The sequence below is a fragment of the Eumetopias jubatus genome, unplaced genomic scaffold, assembly GCF_037043125.1.
Source record: "Eumetopias jubatus isolate StellerSeaLion01/CBP00866 unplaced genomic scaffold, mEumJub1_p1.0 scaffold_13, whole genome shotgun sequence".
Taxonomy (NCBI): Eukaryota; Metazoa; Chordata; class Mammalia; order Carnivora; family Otariidae; genus Eumetopias; species Eumetopias jubatus.
The window spans coordinates 5,800,294-5,816,439 of NW_028274819.1; the positions used below are offsets into that span (position 1 = coordinate 5,800,294).

Sequence of the window (16,146 nt, forward strand, 5' to 3'; positions counted from 1 at the left end):
TGTGGGCTGGGGTCTCGGGCACAAGCCCAGCCACTGCACAGATCCCTGGAGGACGGCACCCTCCCCGCGGCACATCCCCTCGTAGACCCTCCCAGCGGCTGGTGGTTCCCATTTCAGCAAGCCCCACGGTCACAACCCCGCTCTCTTGCAGACCGCCCCCTGCCTCTGTCGGGGTGTAATGCGTACTGCTCTCCGCACTGTCTGAGGCTTCAAGTCCGGCTTGATCGAGGGAGGGTTTGGGGGAGGCAGGAGGACAGAAACCCTAGGAAGAAAGTAGGGCAGAGTATGGGGAGGGGCCGTTTGGTGGCGGGTACCAGAGCAGGTAGATGCAAATATTTCAGTTGGCCCCTCTCCGGCTGCCACCTCCTTATTCAGACTGCCTGGAGTTCCTGACCCAAGTGGGCACCAGGCAGGGGCTGCTGGTCTGGTGGGAAGGAGCAGGTGAAGAGTCGGCAGGCAGGGGTGGGGACCACCCTCCTCATCCATCCCCTGCCTCACGTTCCACTCCTCCCTGCCCCCCTGCAGTGTGGACTTGGTCCATGCCCAGATTCACGTGGCCGAGGGCCGGAGCCTGCCTGACCTGGGCCTGCGGCAGGAGAACATCCGTATCAATGGCTGTGCTATTCAGTGCCGGGTCACCACGGAGGACCCTGCGCGCAGCTTCCAGCCGGACACTGGCCGCATCGAGGTATGTCAGCCTTCCCACGGAACACGCACTGGTCTCATGGGCGGGGAGACCCTCCTGTGGGCCCAGCAGGGCGAGCGAACCCTCGCTTGGGATGGCTGAGGGTATGTAGGAGCCGCGCTCTGTTCAAGAGTAAGGAGAGAACATTCCAGGGGGAGACTGCCATGAGCACAGATTAAGAAACCAGGGAGTGAATCGTGCAGAACAGGGAGCGGACCAGCTGGGTGGAGCCAAATATAGGGTCCCCAGAAACGAAGCCCAGGCCCTCGACTTTGGCTTCTTATGAGAGCCCAAGGACAGAGCAGTGGCCTCTGTCCTGCCTTCGGTCTGAGGGTGTGTGGTTGGCAAGGCAGGACCCAGGGGTTGCTGCAAAGGACCGGGGCCCAGATGTCCCAGTGGAGAAGACAGGCTGAGCGAGGGGCCCATTAAGGATCAATGCCACAGTCATGTGGCAGGGAGAAGGCGGAGGGCAGGGAGGAGGCCGGCTCGGGGCCGCCAGGGGCTGGGTGGGCAGACGTGGAGGTGGGCCCTGCCATGCCTCTGCCCCCGGGAGTGTGTCCTGCTCCCCCTCTATTTTCTCAGCACAGACAGCCCTCCCCCGCCCCTCCCCGCCCCTCCCCACTCCCAGCCTCTGGGCCTGCTTGGGGCAGGCGCCCTCTGAACCGCTGGGGTGCCTGTCCCCTGGCCCCCCAGCTCACGCTGGCTCAGAATACTTCTGGAACCTTCAGCAGCACTGCTACCAGCTCCGCTGCTTTACCGCTTCCCCATCTGGTCTGAGCCTCCGAGGAAGCAGGACGTGCGCGGGAGCTCAGGTTCTGGCCCAGGGAGAGGACCAGGATGATTTGGAGACAGATACTGGGCTTCTGAGAAACAAGTGATGTGGGGAGGGAAAGGGAGGATCTGCATTCTGAAAGTTGCAGAGCTGGGAGGCTTGAGGGAGAGAGCTGCCACTGGAATTCCATTTCTGGAACAATCCAAGTCCATAGGTGGGGGCCAGCCTGAAGGCTGGAGTGCTGTCCAGCGGGGGCCCCTGTCTTCTCTGCCCTCAGTGGGGAAGGGGCAGCCCTGTGACACGCCACTACCTTCTTCCACCTCCACTTCCAAGGCCTGCCTCCTCTGAGCCTGGTTTACCACGGAATATTTTTAGCTGACAGTTCCTGCTCACAGCTGAGTGTTCACCCTTAAATATTTTATTAAGTTCCTTTTTATCGAACACAGGCCTGTGTCTCTTAGAAGCGGAAACATGGCGCAGCGGGTGTCCCAAGCCCCCTGGGCTGTCCCTCCCACTCCCCGTCCTCCTCTCCTCCTCCCCCGAGCCTCACAGGGGCGCCCTGGCCCAGGTGCAGGCTCTCCCTGCTGGGACTCAGCCCGGGCCCCACCATGGATGTTCATGTGTGTACCTGTTACCCCAGACACCGTGAACCCCTGTCCCCGCAGGACCCTGTCTCCGTCCAGCTGCCACTTGCAACCCCTGCCCGCCCCCATGAGTCTGCCTCCGGGACCCAGGTCCTTCTGGGCCCTGCTTCCCTCTCTGGGCATGCGCCTCATGCCCGGCCCTTCTCCCCGCTCTCAGTATCTTATCTCCTCTGCCTCCTCTCCTTCTCCCTCCCATTCTCCCCTTTTGGAAGGAATGGAAGGTGGGGGTCGGGGGAGACACTGAGGCCTTCCCCATCCCTTCACTGTGGGTGTTAAAACAAAAACCCCTTGGCCCGCCTCCCCACCCTGCCCCGCTTGCCTCCTGCGGTTCTCCTTGTTGGCCCGCCCCCCTTGCCCAGCAGGGGGCACGCACCTATCTTAGCCGCTCGCCCCGGTGCCTGGCGTGCGGTGGGCACAAATGTCTGGGGGGGTGAATGAATCTGAGAGGCAAGAGGGCTGGTCAGGCAGGCGGGTGGGAGGCCGGGGGGATCCGGCCCCTGCCTGCCCAGGGCCGCTCTCCGTGCTCTGCTGAGCTCTGGGCCTGCAGCTCCGGGGCCGGCCGGGAAGGTCCTGTCCTGGACCCCCTCTTGCCCCCTCCCCTGCCAGCTCTTCTCGGGGGAAGGAAGCAGTGACCGTGTGGCAGCCAGAGAAGGCAGGATGCCCCTGGCCTCGCTGGCGGAAATGAGGTGGAACTTCACTAGCAGACTTGGTGCCCTCGTGCGAGCCCCGGCGCGCCCTGCCACATCCCCACGCATCCAGCCGGGCCCAGGGGCCACATCTGGACTCCTCCTCCCGGCCCAGTTCCTGACTGCACGCCTCTGCCCGCAGGTGTTCCGGAGCGGAGAGGGCATGGGCATCCGCCTGGATAACGCGTCTGCCTTCCAAGGGGCTGTTATATCCCCACACTATGACTCCCTGCTTGTCAAAGTCATCGCCCACGGCAAAGACCACCCTACGGCTGCCACCAAGATGAGCAGAGCCCTTGCCGAGTTCCGAGTCCGAGGTGTAAAGGTGAGAGGCTGTCGGCCCTGCCTGCCTCCAGGCGCTCTCGGGCCTGCCCCAGTCCTGTCCCTTGGCCTCTCTGCCTCCGCTGGAGCCTGGCCCCTCAGCCGCCCTGGGAGTGGGCCTGGGCTTCTCAGTGCTCGGGGGGGGCCTCGGCCAGAGCCAGGAGTCTTGCTCCGGGGAGCCCCACGCTCCTTCTTGTCCTTCTTAGGTGAGATCACCTGGAGTCTGTGTTCGATCCACATATTACAGGCCTCCCTTCTGGAAGTTCTGATCCCACAGGTTGAGGTGCGGGCCCTAGAGCCTGTGCTTTGAACAAGCTCTCCGGGTAGTTCTGAACCCCAGGAAAACCCTGGGTGAGAGAGCACAAGCCTGTGTGGACAAGGTCACTTTGCATAAAATGAGCCCCCTGTCTGCCCTCACTGCCCTCATCCCCTGGCCTGGCACACAATGACATCGTGTTGGGTGCCTTTGGGACCGCCGGGAAGGGAGGCTGCAGCTGGAGGCCTGAGCCAGGGCAGAGGGAGGCACGGGGCCCAGCTGCTGGGCAGGCACCTGAAATGCTCGATGGCCTCTTGGTTCCCCGTGTGTGTAGCTAGAGACGAAACTACAGCCACGTGCTGTCTTGTCCTTGAGGCCAGCACTGCCTACATACCCGTGGGCATCCCCAGGGCAGATGCTGCAGGCAGCCGCCCCGCAACACAGGAAGAGCAGGGAGGAGGGCGCTGCCCTTCGTGGGCCGTGCCGCCCGGCCCTACCGTGCGGTGGCTGCTGGGCAGGCCCGTGCCTCATCCTATCCTGGGAGTGTCCAAAGGATGGAGCCCAAGGCAGGGGATGCCCTCCCTGGCCTGCCATGCATGCTGTGCGCTGGGGCCCTGGCTGATGGCCCCTTCGTGTCACTTCCTCCTGGCTGCCTCCGGGCCTCCCTGGGGTCCGGGCTCGGTCGGTGGGGTCAGGGCCTGCAGGCAGCACTGTCCTCTCGCCCGCCAGCGCGGCTCTGTGATGCGTCCTGGCAGGGGCCCTGAGGGGGTGCAGAAGCCTTTCAAAAAAGCACTTGGGAGGGAAAGAGGGAGAAAGGGAACTTGTGGGGCCGGTGCTGGGTCAGCCGTCTCCCCTCAGGCCCTTGGCCCACCTCCGAGGGGATGGTGTTCCCGGGGTGTCGGGGTCTCTGTGCTCTCCCATGGGAAGCCTCAGGGCTCCTGGCCTGGGGGCTGTTTCCTGCACACATACAGAGATGTGTTGTGACGTCCTGTATTCAACCTGCTGCTCTCTGAGGGGCCTTAGTGTTCCCAACACGGTGTCCTAGGGGAGCTTTTGGGGCCGGGTGGCCGGCATGCACTGTGACCCTAGTGTGGAGCCCGACTGCCCCACCCTTCACCCGCCTGCCCTTGTTGCTCTGTCATCCTTACCAGTGCTCCGCCCCCCGCTGGCCCCTGTACTTGTGACCCCCCGGGCCACCGGACCTTCCACCTGTCCCCCAGCCCGGCAGGCTCATGAGGACCCCCTGCCTTAGATCCCTGAGGGCGGAGAAGGGGCCACGGGGCCCACAAGGAGGAAGGTGGGAAGGCCAGCTGCGGGGCACGTGTTTCTGGTTCCGTGGGGCATCAGAGTCCTCCCCAGACGTGCACCCTGATGAGGCCGCTGCCTCCTGCCACATCTAGAGCTTCCCGCACCTGGCACCTGGCAGTTCCTTGCTCCTTCTCGTCTCCCCTCAGCCCTGTGCCACCTCTGCCTTCTCCCCACAGCCCCTTGGAGGGTTCATCCTCTCTTGCTATTCTGTTGAGGACCTTGTTTCATTTATTTAAACCAGGATCTCTCTTGGGCCACATCCAGGTATGTGTTCTGCGGCTGGGAGGGCAGGCGCACGTGTGTGTCAACACTGTGCAAACCCACCAGTGTGTGAGCTTGGCCAGCACACGTGTATGCGCACACACCTATTGTGCAGTTCTCCCTGAGCTGCCCGTTAGAGCCACGGCGGGCCTCACACACACACGCCATGCGCCCTTTGGCACAGGTACGGTGGCCGCCACAGTCTGGGCACTATCACGGGCCAGTGTCCGCCCTCCGCAGTGCGGCCCAGGCACCTGCATGTTCTTAAAGTGTCGGGGGAGGGGGGTGGCTGCCAAGCGCCGTGGAGAGCCACACGTCTGCAAGCATTTGTGTCTGGAGCATCATTCCTCCCAGCTGACGCTCGGGAGCTGTGGTTGTTCAGAGGCTGGCCGAGGCTGTGCCCGGGGCCAGAGGCTGGCAGGGATCTTGGGTCGAGAGGAGGCAGAGCAGGGCACTGGCCCTGCGGATGTGGGCACCCCCCTCTTGCCCTGGTGTTTGCCCCTCCAGTGTCCAGCAAGGGTTTGACTCAGCCTTTCCAGACAAGCCCCAAGCAAAGCCATGGGTTGGGGGGGGGGGGTGGGAATCCGTGGAGCAGCTGGGAGCTCAGGGCCTCTAGCACTGACGAACCTTCCAGAAGGTGTTGGGCTGATAGCAGGGCAGTGGGATTCCAAGCCTTTTCCAATCCTTCTGGGATAACATTTTACAAATCCAGAAGATGCCCTGGGAGATAGTGAATGAGGTTGTACCCAATGGAAGCCATGAGAACTTTCCTACTGAGTTAAGAGTGTTGCCAGCCAAGGTCCGTTCACCCTGAAAGGCTGTGCCATGGTCCCCTTGCCCATTGCCACTCTGTGCACCCTGGCGTCCATGCCTCCACGAGGATGTCACATCTTGTCCACATCCTGCCAGGAAGGGCTGTTCTCTGCACTTACAGATGCAGGCATAGGGCCCAGAGGGCTCAGGCACAGCCTATCCCCTTCTCGAGGGGCTGGTCTGGCTCACCTGGGACAGGAAGCACCAGTCCCAAGCACCTGGCTGTTAGATGAGGCTGAGGGCACCCCGGGCTGTTTGGGCCACCTCTGTGGGGCTGACAGCCCCAGGCCTGACCCTGTCCTGTCTGTGTGCCTCTGCTGGCCCACGTTCCCCTCCGCTCTCAGGGAGCCTAGCAGGATAAGTCAAGGCTAGCACTGAGGTGTACCCAACAATTTTATTATAAAGAAAAACAAGATTCCCGCTTGGTGGCAGCAGCCCCTGCCTCGGTGGCTGTGAGCACCTGTTGGAGGAACGCGGGTCTGGAGGCCAGAACCAGGGAAAGGGCCCCCTGTCCTGCCAGGTACAAAGGGGGCCTGAGGTACCAAGGGTAAAATCAGGAGGGGCTCCCAGGCAGTGCTGACCCACCGGGCCCGGCAGCTGCCCTCCCCATGCCCTCTGCCCCTTCCCCGGCCCGCCCCGGGCTGACTCCCTTCCCCATCACACCACACTCTCCTCCAGTTGCTCCGTGCTGCCCCCAACCCCCCGGCACCCTGCCCCGAGCAGCCCCCCATGCACAGAGTGGCTCCTCCGGGCCCAGGCCCCTCCAAGGCGCCTGGCATAGCCGTAGCACCCGCCGGCGTCTCCCAGGTCCAGGGAGCAGCTGCGTTGCGGCCGAGGTGGTGGGCTCCTCGGCGGGTGGGCCTTGGGTGTGGGGCTGGGGCCTCCATTGGTCTGGGATTGGACGTGGCTGAGCTTGAGGGGGAGGCGGCCATTCCCGGCCCCCCGGCCCCGAACCAGCAAGGCCACAGTGAAGACCAGTAAGGCAGCCACCAGCACGCCCCCCACGGCCACGGTCAGGGTCCCGCCCAGCACGTGGGCCTGCAGGGCGTGGCACAGGGGTGCAGCCGGTAGCGTGGAGAAGTGGGCACAGCCCAGCAGCCTGGTAGCTGTGAGGTCGGAAGGCCCAGCGGCGGGTGACAGGGCCAGCAGGCAGAGGTCATAGTCGGCACCAGGGACTAGGTGCTTCAGCAGGAAGTGGTGGCTGGAGGCTGGGACAATCCTGCGGGCAGGGGTGGGTGGTCAGAGCCTAGCTCCAGGCTCTGACCCCAGCCCCCACCCCTTCACTGCCCACCCCCCACCCGTGCCGCATGCTCCCCAGGTCCCAGCTCAGAACACTCCCCGCCCGCAGGGCCACTTGGGCCTCGTTTGTTGACTCAAGAAGGCAGAGAAGCCAAGACAGGCATGCATGTGTGCAGCTGGGGACAGAGCACGGGGACAGACGGGCGTGTGTGTGTGTGTGTGTGTGTGTGGACGCACAAGCCCAGGGCAAGCCAGGGAGGCGGTGTAGAGTCACGTGGCCAGAGCCAGAAAGAAGGCGTCCGCGTGGCCCAGGCTTGTACGCTTCCGCACAGAGACCCCAACACCAGCTAGCCTGGACTGAGAGAGCTCCTGGGTCACTCCCCACCTCTCCCTGGGGCCTGCCCCTCCCCTCCCCCTGCAGGCAGCTCAGAAGCTGAGGAGGGGTGTGTGGAAGTGGAGTGCGGGAGGGGTGGAGAAGGGCCCAGAGGGCAGTTGGGAGCGAGGCTGGGGCTGTGGGCTGCAGAGTGCCTCCTCACCGGTAGATGAGGGTCTCGTCCTCGCTGCTGTTATACTGGATTTGGAACATCCACACGGGGTCTGCTGGCCGCCCCGGCCCCCAGCTCACCAGCCCTGAGGTTGCGGTCACTTCCGTCACCTGCACAGCTGGCTCAGACTCTAGTGTCCCCTCGCCCTCGGCAGCAGTGCGGGCCGAGGCAGCAATGTCCGAGGGCCCCGGGCGGCCCCCCTCCGCGCTGCCATTCCCGCCATGGGGCAGGGCCAGCACCCGGAGCTCCACTCGGGCAGTGGCCTCCCCAGCAGGGTTGGTGGCAATGCAGGTATAGCCCCCTGCGTCCCCAGAGCCCGTCACCCCGATCTCCAGGGTCCCGTTGGGGAAAGCCCGGGCTCGGGAGGAGTTGCCAACCAGCCGGTCATCGGGGCCAACCCAGTGCATGGTGGGCACAGGGTCGCCGAGCGCCCGGCAGCGCAGCGTAGCCCGCTGGCCCTCCAGCACCCAGAGGCGCTGCGTGTGGCGCGCAATGAGGGGTGGCTCGCAGGAGAACTCGCCCTCAGGCACGGCCCAGAAGTAGCGGCCGGCCAGGCCTGGCGGGGAGGCGCACGTCTCCAGGTCGTCGGGCCGCGCCAGCCGCCGTAGCCACAGGAGCTCACAGTTGCAGTGCAGGGGATTCCCGCTGAAGCTCAGCACCAGGGGGGCGGGCGAGGCCTCCGCGTCGCGCCCCCGGGAAAAGAGCGGGTCGGGGGCCAGCGTGGCCAGGCGGTTGGAGGTGAGGTCGAGGCGGGAGAGCTGGCTGAGCTGGGCGAAGGCGCCCGGGGGCAGTGCGTCGATGAGGTTGTGATCCAGGTTGAGGGTGTGGAGGGCGGGCATGGCGCCGATGCCAGCCCAGGGCACCTGCCGCAGGTTGTTGTAGGACAAGTCCAGGTCCTCCAGGCTGTCCAGGAAGTCGTCGAAGGCCCCAGGCGAGATGCGGCCCAGCTGGTTGCCACTGAGGATGAGGTGCTGCAGGTTGACCGGGCCCCGGAGGCTGCCGGCGCCTAGCTCAACCAGCCTGTTGCCATCCAGGTGCAGGGAGCGCAGGCTCTCCAGGTCCCCAAAAGCGCGGGCCCCGATGCGGGTTATGGCATTGCGGGACAGCGTCAGGTCCACCAGCCCCGTCATGTTTCGGAAATCTGGCGGCCCCAGGGCCTGGATGAAGTTGTCAGCCAGCCGCAACTCCACAGTGCGCCGGTCCACGTTGGGCGGCACAAACAGCAGGCCTCGGTGGGCACAGAGGGTGCTGAGCGACTCGGACAGGTTCTGGCAGACACAGGGCAGTGGGCAGGCGGCCGCTCCACTGGCCAGCAGCAGCAGCAGGACTGGGGGGGCCATGGTGAGCGCCCTGTAGGGAAGGGCCAGAGCCCAGGCACAGGTGGGGCGGGTGCAGGTGCCCACTGTGCCTGCGACCCAGTCCCAAGGGCCAGCTTCCAGAGCCTGGCCTGGGGGCGGGGGGGGTGGTGGTGGTGGTGGTGGTGGTGGTGAAGGGGGGTGGGTCAGGGTCAGAGGCCCCAGGGGCCCCCCACCCAGGGCTGAAAGAAGGCTGGGGCCTGCAGGGCCAGGCCCCCCAGAGTAAAGGTCACATTTCCCAAGCCAGTAGGGGGGTCCTGGCTCTGGGGACAAGGTGCAGCATGAAGCAGGAAGCGGAGGTGGGCACTAGAGCAGGGAGGGTCCCGGAACTTCCTTTCTCTGGCGTCTCCAGGAACCGCCAGCCCCCTCCCTCCGCGCCATCCCCTCCCCCGCCAGGGAAGGCGCCCTCACCGCCCCCCCCACAAGCCCCTCCCGTGGCCCGTCGCCCCTCCCTGGCCAGCCACCGCTGCTGTGCCCCGCGGCCCCCTCACCTGGTGTCTGTAGCTCAGGGGGCGCGGGCCGGCCTCCCTGTGGGCCTGGCCAGCCCCCGCCGACTCCAGGCGGCTCTCCCGCGGGGGCGAGGCCAGGAGCTGACCGGCCGCCCGCCGCGCGCCCCCCTGCCCATGGCGCTCGGGCCCGCGGCCCCGGCTCACTCGGTTCCCGGCACCTTTTCCCCGCGGCTCGCGGCGGCGGCGGCAGCGACAGGCAGGCGGGTGCGCGCCGGCGAGCACGCGCTCCGCGGACACGCACGTGGAGGGCGGACAGGGAGGGGCGCACGGGGATCCACCCGGGCCGGCTGGCTCCCGAGGTCACGGGGACACGCGGCCACCGCAGCGCCCACGGTGACTCCCGGTCACGCCCGAAGCCCGGGCCGGCGCGGGCCCGCCGCGCAGTCCCCCGGCGCTGCCGCAGCGCACTCACCCTGGCACAGGCGCGCGCACCCCCGGCCACCCTGGCGCCCCGGCATCCTGCACCGCACGGGCGCCCGCCGCCGCTGCGCGAACCGTCACTCTGCAGACAGCCAGACAAAGCGCCAGCTCGCGGGCCCCTTCACCATCTCCCAGAGACGGGAGCCTTTGTCACATGTCGCTGGCACCCTCCCCAGCACACCCACACATGCCCACACACCCACACGTCCCCGCACCCACAGGCAGGGCCGGGCGCAAACCCGCACTGTTGTTGGGACCCTCACAGACACACGCTGAAGGTCATAACCGTTCTGCATCACCGAGTCACGTGGAGGGTCCCCAACAGGCACGGGGCCTGGGGTGGGGGTGGAAGTGAGGGGCTGGGGCGAAGCCCCCGGCAGGCCGGCTGCGGGGTGGGGCGGAGAGGGCTCGGCCTCCGGGCTGGCGCCGTGCCCCTCCCTCCCCCCCCCCTTCCCGGGCTCCCTGCCCCGCCCGGCGCGCTCGGGAGCCAACCGGTCTCCGCCTCCGGCCCGATTGGTCCTGCGCCGCGCCGTTTCCCAGCAGGCCGGCGGTGGCACGCTGTTTGAAGCTGTGCGTCAGTGGTCCTCGCCGCGCCGGCAGCCCCTCCCTCCACCTTCTGCCGCTGTCGGGCCGTTTTCCTGGGAGAGCGGCCCAGGGTGCGCTCGTCTGGGCTGAGAAAGGGCTCCCGGCGGGGGTGCGGTGCGGGGAAGAGTTTCCGGCTTCCCCCCTCCGAGTGCCGGGGCTTGGGTGTGAGCGCTGAGTGCTCGGAACCAGGTAGCGCGCTCCTGGTTCTTCGGGAAACAAGGGGAGTCGCCACTTCCTCCAGGTATCTCCTAGTTGTCAGGCTACCTGGACACCCCCCCACCCTCGTCCCTTTCCCTTCCCTGCGGACATGATTCCTCGGGGCTGGGTGGGCCAGGACCCCTGGGAAACGGAATTCTGATTCTGCCTGGTACAGCAGGTTGATCTTAGGCAAGTTATTTAACCGCTGAAACACTTGATTTATCTTGGCCAAGGGGTATTAATTACACTTAGTCACGTGCCTCATGGGGCTGAGAGGAGAGATGTAGCCTGTGAGGGGCGCAGCCACCTGGCAGCTGGAAGTCCTTCCTAACTGTTGCCACTCCCAGGGCCTCAGCTGTTGCATTTGTAAAATGAAGGCACTGGATTCTAGCCCAGGTCAACTTTGATGCTCAGAAGCATGGGATATCTCTGTCCCTCTCTTCACCTTCAAGAATGTTTTCATTCACTCCAAACAAACCAGTCTACTAGCATCCATCACAAGCCGCTCTGTGCTGAGAGTTGGGGTACATCAAGAACCAGATGGGCCTGGTTCCTAATCCCCCACCGGGCTCACCTATTACATAGGGAAGACCGATTTCCCACAAAATCACAAAGGGGGAGGGGCCTACAAATGGGAAATGTAAGGTGGAACAGGGGAGGCCTCTGAGAATCCCTCTTACCCCTGTGTGGTTCTAGGTTCTTTAGATGGCTTCAATTGGTTTTATCTTCCCAAAAGCCATGCCTTGGCCCAGTTGAAATGTCCCTTTAGGAGGGGCAGGGACTAGTCTCAGGGACAGGTAGGTGAATCTGTCACACCAGAGAGGTATGAGGCAGCATTGGCTGGGTCCCACTCTGCAGTGACTGTGGGGGAGGCACCTTTTGCATCTGGACTTCCAGGTGATAGGAGCGCGGGGTGGGGGGAAGGGGCACAGGTAGAATTTCTCAGAGCGGCGGCAGGGCCCAGCAGCATGAGTCCCTACTGAAGTTGCCAACAGCGGTCATGAGTGGGTGACACGGGATGCCTTATCTGAAGTGACAGCCATGTGTCACAGGCACATGCACATGCACGCTCGAATTCCACCCACGGGGCCTGGCAGTCATGGGACATCGCTCCATGCTGCCTTCCAGGCTCCCTTGTGGCCTCTAGATGGGACTTGGCCGACTCCAGCTTCATGCTGTCTCCCCACAGTTCAACGAGCAGAAATGACCCTTGTGCACAAAGCAGGTGGACACAGATACGTCAGACAGCACCCCTGACCCCAGAACGCTCCCAGGGCTCCCAGGCGTAGGAAGAATGCAGACAAGCAAAAGCTGAGGCCTAGGGAGGCGCTTTCCAACAGCTGATCCCACAGAAGCCTACTAAAAAGGGGGGAGGGCCCAGCTCTTGTGAGGGTGGGAGGTACAGACAGAGGCCTTCCAGTTCAGACTTCGAGGAAGCGCCCACCAGGCCAGCGCAGAGGTGTGGCTGCATGAGAGCACAGAGAAGTCTGGTGTGGCTGGAGGGGGCTGTGACTTGGAAGCCTGGCAGAAGGCATGGCCTAGAGACAAGGGGTCGTAGAGTCTAGAGATGGCCATGGTAGAACCATCTGGCTTGACCAGTGACACAGGAGTGGGTACTGGGGGTGATGGAGCGTAGGTTTGTGTAACCGGGTGGGCAGTGAGGCCCCGAGCAGAAGGCAGAGGAGGACTGGGTGAGGGAAGCGGACTCTGGACTTGATGAGCTTGTGTGAGGGCCACACAAGGAGAGGTGCCCAGGAGGCATTTCCACTTTAGGGTCTTGGCTCTGGAGCCGGCTGCCCAGGATGGGGCCACCCAGGGGGAATGTGCTGAGTGAGAAGAGGCCCAGTGACAGCTCTGAGAACTCCATCCTGCAGGGGTGAGAGGAGCCCCCAGTGGGGATGGGGAGGAGGAGAGCAGGAGGCTGGGGGAGCTGTTAGCAAGCGCAGGGTGGGAGAGGGCCCGCGGGAGTTAGCCACCAGGCTGGAGCTCAGTGAGGATACCAAAGTGTGGTTCTTGGGGGCAGAGGGTTGCAGGGAAGGGGGTCGCCGAAGGTAGGGACATTTGTCAAGAAGCATGGCTGCTTTGTGTCATGGTGCCGTGGGAAGGGCCTGACCCATTTTCCGGGCTGTGTGGAGGGGAGGTACTTAATTTCCAGATCCCTGAGGAAGGAGGAGATGATTTGGCACAGGCTCTGGGGCGAGCAGAAGGGGAGGAAGTGGGCTCAGCCCCTGAACAACTTAGGGGACTCTGCCAGAATAGGGGGTTGGTGAGGAGATGGGGAACTGTCGTCCCACAGGGAGGCCTCAGACCTCAGCCTAGTATCCTGGGGAACGTGGGGGGAGCTGTGCTGGCCCAGGGTGGCACCCTCAGCCTCCTCTTTCCCCAGCCATGCTACATGGTGACACCCTCCCACCCACCTCTGTCCTGCAGACCAACATCCCCTTCCTGCAGAATGTGCTCAACAACCAGCAGTTCCTGGCAGGCACCGTGGACACCCAGTTCATCGACGAGAACCCGGACCTATTCCAGCTGCGGCCTGCGCAGAACCGGGCTCAGAAGCTGCTGCACTACCTTGGTCCGGCCCCGAGACGGCCCTTCTCTCCCCTCCCAGATGCCTTGCTCCTGGGCCCCTGCCTAGAAGAGCTTCCTAGCACCCACTGTCCTTGCTCTCGTTTTGGTCCGACACCCTCCTCCTTTGCTTCACCCTCCCACCTTGCCCACCTTCCTTGCTCCTGATCTTAGAGATGTCCCCTTTTCTGTCCATGCGGCCCTCAGTAGATCCCCACTGCCTGGACCCAGGAGGCCCTGGCTTTGGAGGGGACTGGGGATCCTGGAGGAAGCCCTCATCCCCAGGCCCATCCCCTGTCACTTCTGCCCTCAACTCGGACTGTCCCTAGCCCTTCCTGATCCCGCTACCCACTCTCTCCCTAGGTCATGTCATGGTGAACGGCCCAACCACCCCAATCCCCGTCAAGGCCAGCCCCAGCCCCACGGACCCTGTTGTCCCTGCGGTGCCCATAGGTAGGTGGGATTCATTGTGCCAACTCGGGGAGACAAAGAGGAGGCTCTGCTGCCTGAAGGATGGGTACTAATGCCCAGGTCTGCCCTAGGCCCACCCCCGGCCGGTTTCAGAGACATCCTGCTGCGGGAGGGGCCCAAGGGCTTTGCCCGAGCTGTGCGGAACCACCCGGGGCTGCTGCTGATGGACACGACCTTCAGGGATGCCCACCAGTCACTGCTGGCCACTCGTGTGCGAACCCACGATCTCAAAAAGATTGCTCCCTATGTTGCCCACAACTTGAGCAAGCTCTTCAGCATAGAGAACTGGGGAGGTAGGCTGGAGGGGGGCTGGAACGTGGGACAGCTCCTGGAAGGAATTGGGTATCCAGTGTGGCCCAGCCACCGGCCACTCCAGAGGCTAGAGATGTTAACAGCGAGGAAACCAGTGAGAAGTGAACAAGGCCTGGTGTTCATTAGTTCAGCAGTGACTGGGGCCCACCCTGGGCACGTCTCACAGAGCTGGGACCCTGGTAGCCTAAGGTCAGGGAGGAGCGACCAGTCTGTTCGTTACGGCACAGAGAATTGGTGGCAGGACTGTGAAAGGGGGCACAGAGGACACTGATCCTGAGCTACCCTGAGAGCAGCAAAGGGAAAAGTCTGCAAGGGCTGGGGCAGGGACGTGAGGGACCTGACGACGCGCGGGATGGGGTGAGGGCTGGAGGCTCAGGCCGCAGAGCTGCGGGTGTGGTGGAGGCCCCGGGGAGTGAGGGGCTGACCCGGGCCTCTTGGTCCCTGTGCAGGAGCCACGTTTGATGTTGCCATGCGCTTCCTGTATGAGTGCCCCTGGCGGCGGCTGCAGGAACTCCGGGAGCTCATCCCCAACATCCCATTCCAGATGCTGCTGCGGGGGGCCAATGCTGTGGGCTACACCAACTACCCCGACAACGTGGTCTTCAAGTGAGCCTGGGGTCGGTCGGGGGGGCGGGTGCAGACCCTGTAGGTGCCGGGCCCCACTGCAGTGGCCTGCACGCCCCGAGGAGGGCTTGACACCGAGCGTAGCTGTCCCCGGCAAGGGCTGCCCTCTGGCAGTTTCATGGAGTGCGAGTTACAGCTGGAGAACTGGGAGGACTTCTAACTCATGGGGCAGTGGAAGCCTCAGGGCTCCTTCGCTCGGTGCTCTTTCTCCCTCAGGCTGTCACTCTTGCAAAGAATCTCCAGCTGATTCTTCTGACCTGGGCAGACTGAGCTGCACGGTACAGATCGACTAGGGCAGGACAGCTCTGCTGGAGGCCAGATGCCTCTGGGGTGACCCTGCCAGGCCCACACTGGGGTGCCCCCCCCACACACTGGCTCTGTGGATGCCACTCCCCCTGCCAGGCCAGGGCCCGAGCCAGAGAGGGAGCGGGGGGGAGTGAGATGGGATTGACCCTTGGGCTCTCCTACCCACTCAGGTTCTGTGAGGTGGCCAAGGAGAATGGCATGGATGTCTTCCGGGTCTTTGACTCCCTCAACTACGTGCCCAATCTGCTCCTGGGCATGGAGGCCGCGGGCAACGCTGGCGGTGTGGTGGAGGCCGCCATCTCCTACACCGGTGATGTGGCTGACCCCAGCCGCACCAAATACTCCCTGCAGTACTACATGGGCTTAGCCGAAGAGCTGGTGCGGGCTGGCACCCACATCCTGTGCATTAAGGTGCCTGGACCCCTGCACCCCACCCCAGGATTCCCCCAGCCCCTTAGCCATCACCCCCACAATATGTCCCCCTCATCGTGCCCCCCCCTCACCGCCTCTTTCCTTCTTGCCCCAGGACATGGCAGGGCTGCTAAAGCCGATGGCCTGCACCATGCTGGTCAGCTCCCTCAGGGACCGATTCCCCGACCTCCCACTGCACATCCACACCCATGACACATCAGGGGCAGGTGTGGCAGCTATGTTGGCCTGTGCCCAGGCTGGGGCCGACGTGGTAGATGTGGCAGCTGATTCCATGTCCGGGATGACTTCACAGCCCAGCATGGGGGCCCTGGTGGCCTGCGCCCGAGGGACTCCCCTAGACACAGGTAGGAACAGCGGGAGTCCACGGCCACTCCCCTCACGGGTGTGGTCCTCAGTAGTCCTAGTGGAGTCTGGCCTTTGCTAGAATCCAGATGTTTCCTGACCTTGCCTTCCTCACCCACATCTGAGATGGGGCCTGCGCTGGCTCTGGGGTCCTGGGAGGAGCACCTGGGAGCTTAGCATATTTTCCTGGCCTCCCTGCAGGGGTGCCCCTGGAGCGTGTGTTTGACTACAGTGAGTACTGGGAGGGGGCCCGGGGATTGTATGCGGCCTTTGACTGCACGGCCACCATGAAGTCTGGCAATTCGGACGTGTACGAGAACGAGATCCCAGGGGGCCAGTACACCAACCTGCACTTCCAGGCACACAGCATGGGGCTTGGCTCCAAGTTCAAGGAGGTCAAGAAGGCCTATGTGGAGGCCAACCAGATGTTGGGCGACCTCATCAAGGTGAGCTAGGCCCAGTGCTTTTATCCCTGCTTCTGGGCCTCCATAAGA

The 16,146-nt window shown here is 64.1% G+C and overlaps 3 protein-coding genes across 6 annotated transcripts in view; 2 read left to right on the forward strand and 1 right to left on the reverse strand.

Annotated features, from left to right (window-relative positions):
• PC (pyruvate carboxylase) overlaps positions 1–16,146 on the forward strand; it is a 98,953-nt gene that overhangs the window by 81,110 nt on the left and 1,697 nt on the right. For all 3 annotated transcript variants that reach the window (XM_028118097.2, XM_028118100.2, XM_028118098.2), the window contains 9 exons: positions 526–688; positions 2,930–3,112; positions 13,028–13,172; positions 13,529–13,618; positions 13,708–13,929; positions 14,398–14,554; positions 15,049–15,289; positions 15,405–15,654; positions 15,854–16,098. In XM_028118097.2, coding sequence (XP_027973898.1) covers positions 526–688; positions 2,930–3,112; positions 13,028–13,172; positions 13,529–13,618; positions 13,708–13,929; positions 14,398–14,554; positions 15,049–15,289; positions 15,405–15,654; positions 15,854–16,098 — 1,696 coding nt within the window. The remainder of the gene's footprint in view (positions 1–525; positions 689–2,929; positions 3,113–13,027; positions 13,173–13,528; positions 13,619–13,707; positions 13,930–14,397; positions 14,555–15,048; positions 15,290–15,404; positions 15,655–15,853; positions 16,099–16,146) is intronic.
• LRFN4 (leucine rich repeat and fibronectin type III domain containing 4) lies at positions 6,404–10,206 on the reverse strand. 2 transcript variants are annotated; one of them, XM_028118104.1, is made up of 3 exons: positions 9,377–10,206; positions 7,522–8,880; positions 6,404–6,965 (listed from the first exon to the last, which is right to left on the reverse strand). In XM_028118104.1, exons 2-3 carry the CDS (start codon positions 8,868–8,870, stop codon positions 6,404–6,406), a joined length of 1,911 nt encoding a protein of 636 aa, XP_027973905.1. In that variant the 5' UTR covers positions 8,871–8,880; positions 9,377–10,206. The 2 variants fall into 2 exon arrangements, with proteins under 2 accessions (XP_027973905.1, XP_027973904.1); XM_028118103.2 differs by lacking the exon at positions 9,377–10,206 and having other exon boundaries at positions 7,522–9,189.
• LOC148162585 (uncharacterized) lies at positions 9,376–11,458 on the forward strand. The gene is given in 6 exon segments (XM_088017805.1): positions 9,376–9,558; positions 9,560–9,726; positions 9,729–9,974; positions 9,977–10,286; positions 10,288–10,333; positions 10,335–11,458. Coding segments are annotated over 6 exon segments (1,059 nt in total). The 5' UTR covers positions 9,376–9,508; the 3' UTR covers positions 10,575–11,458.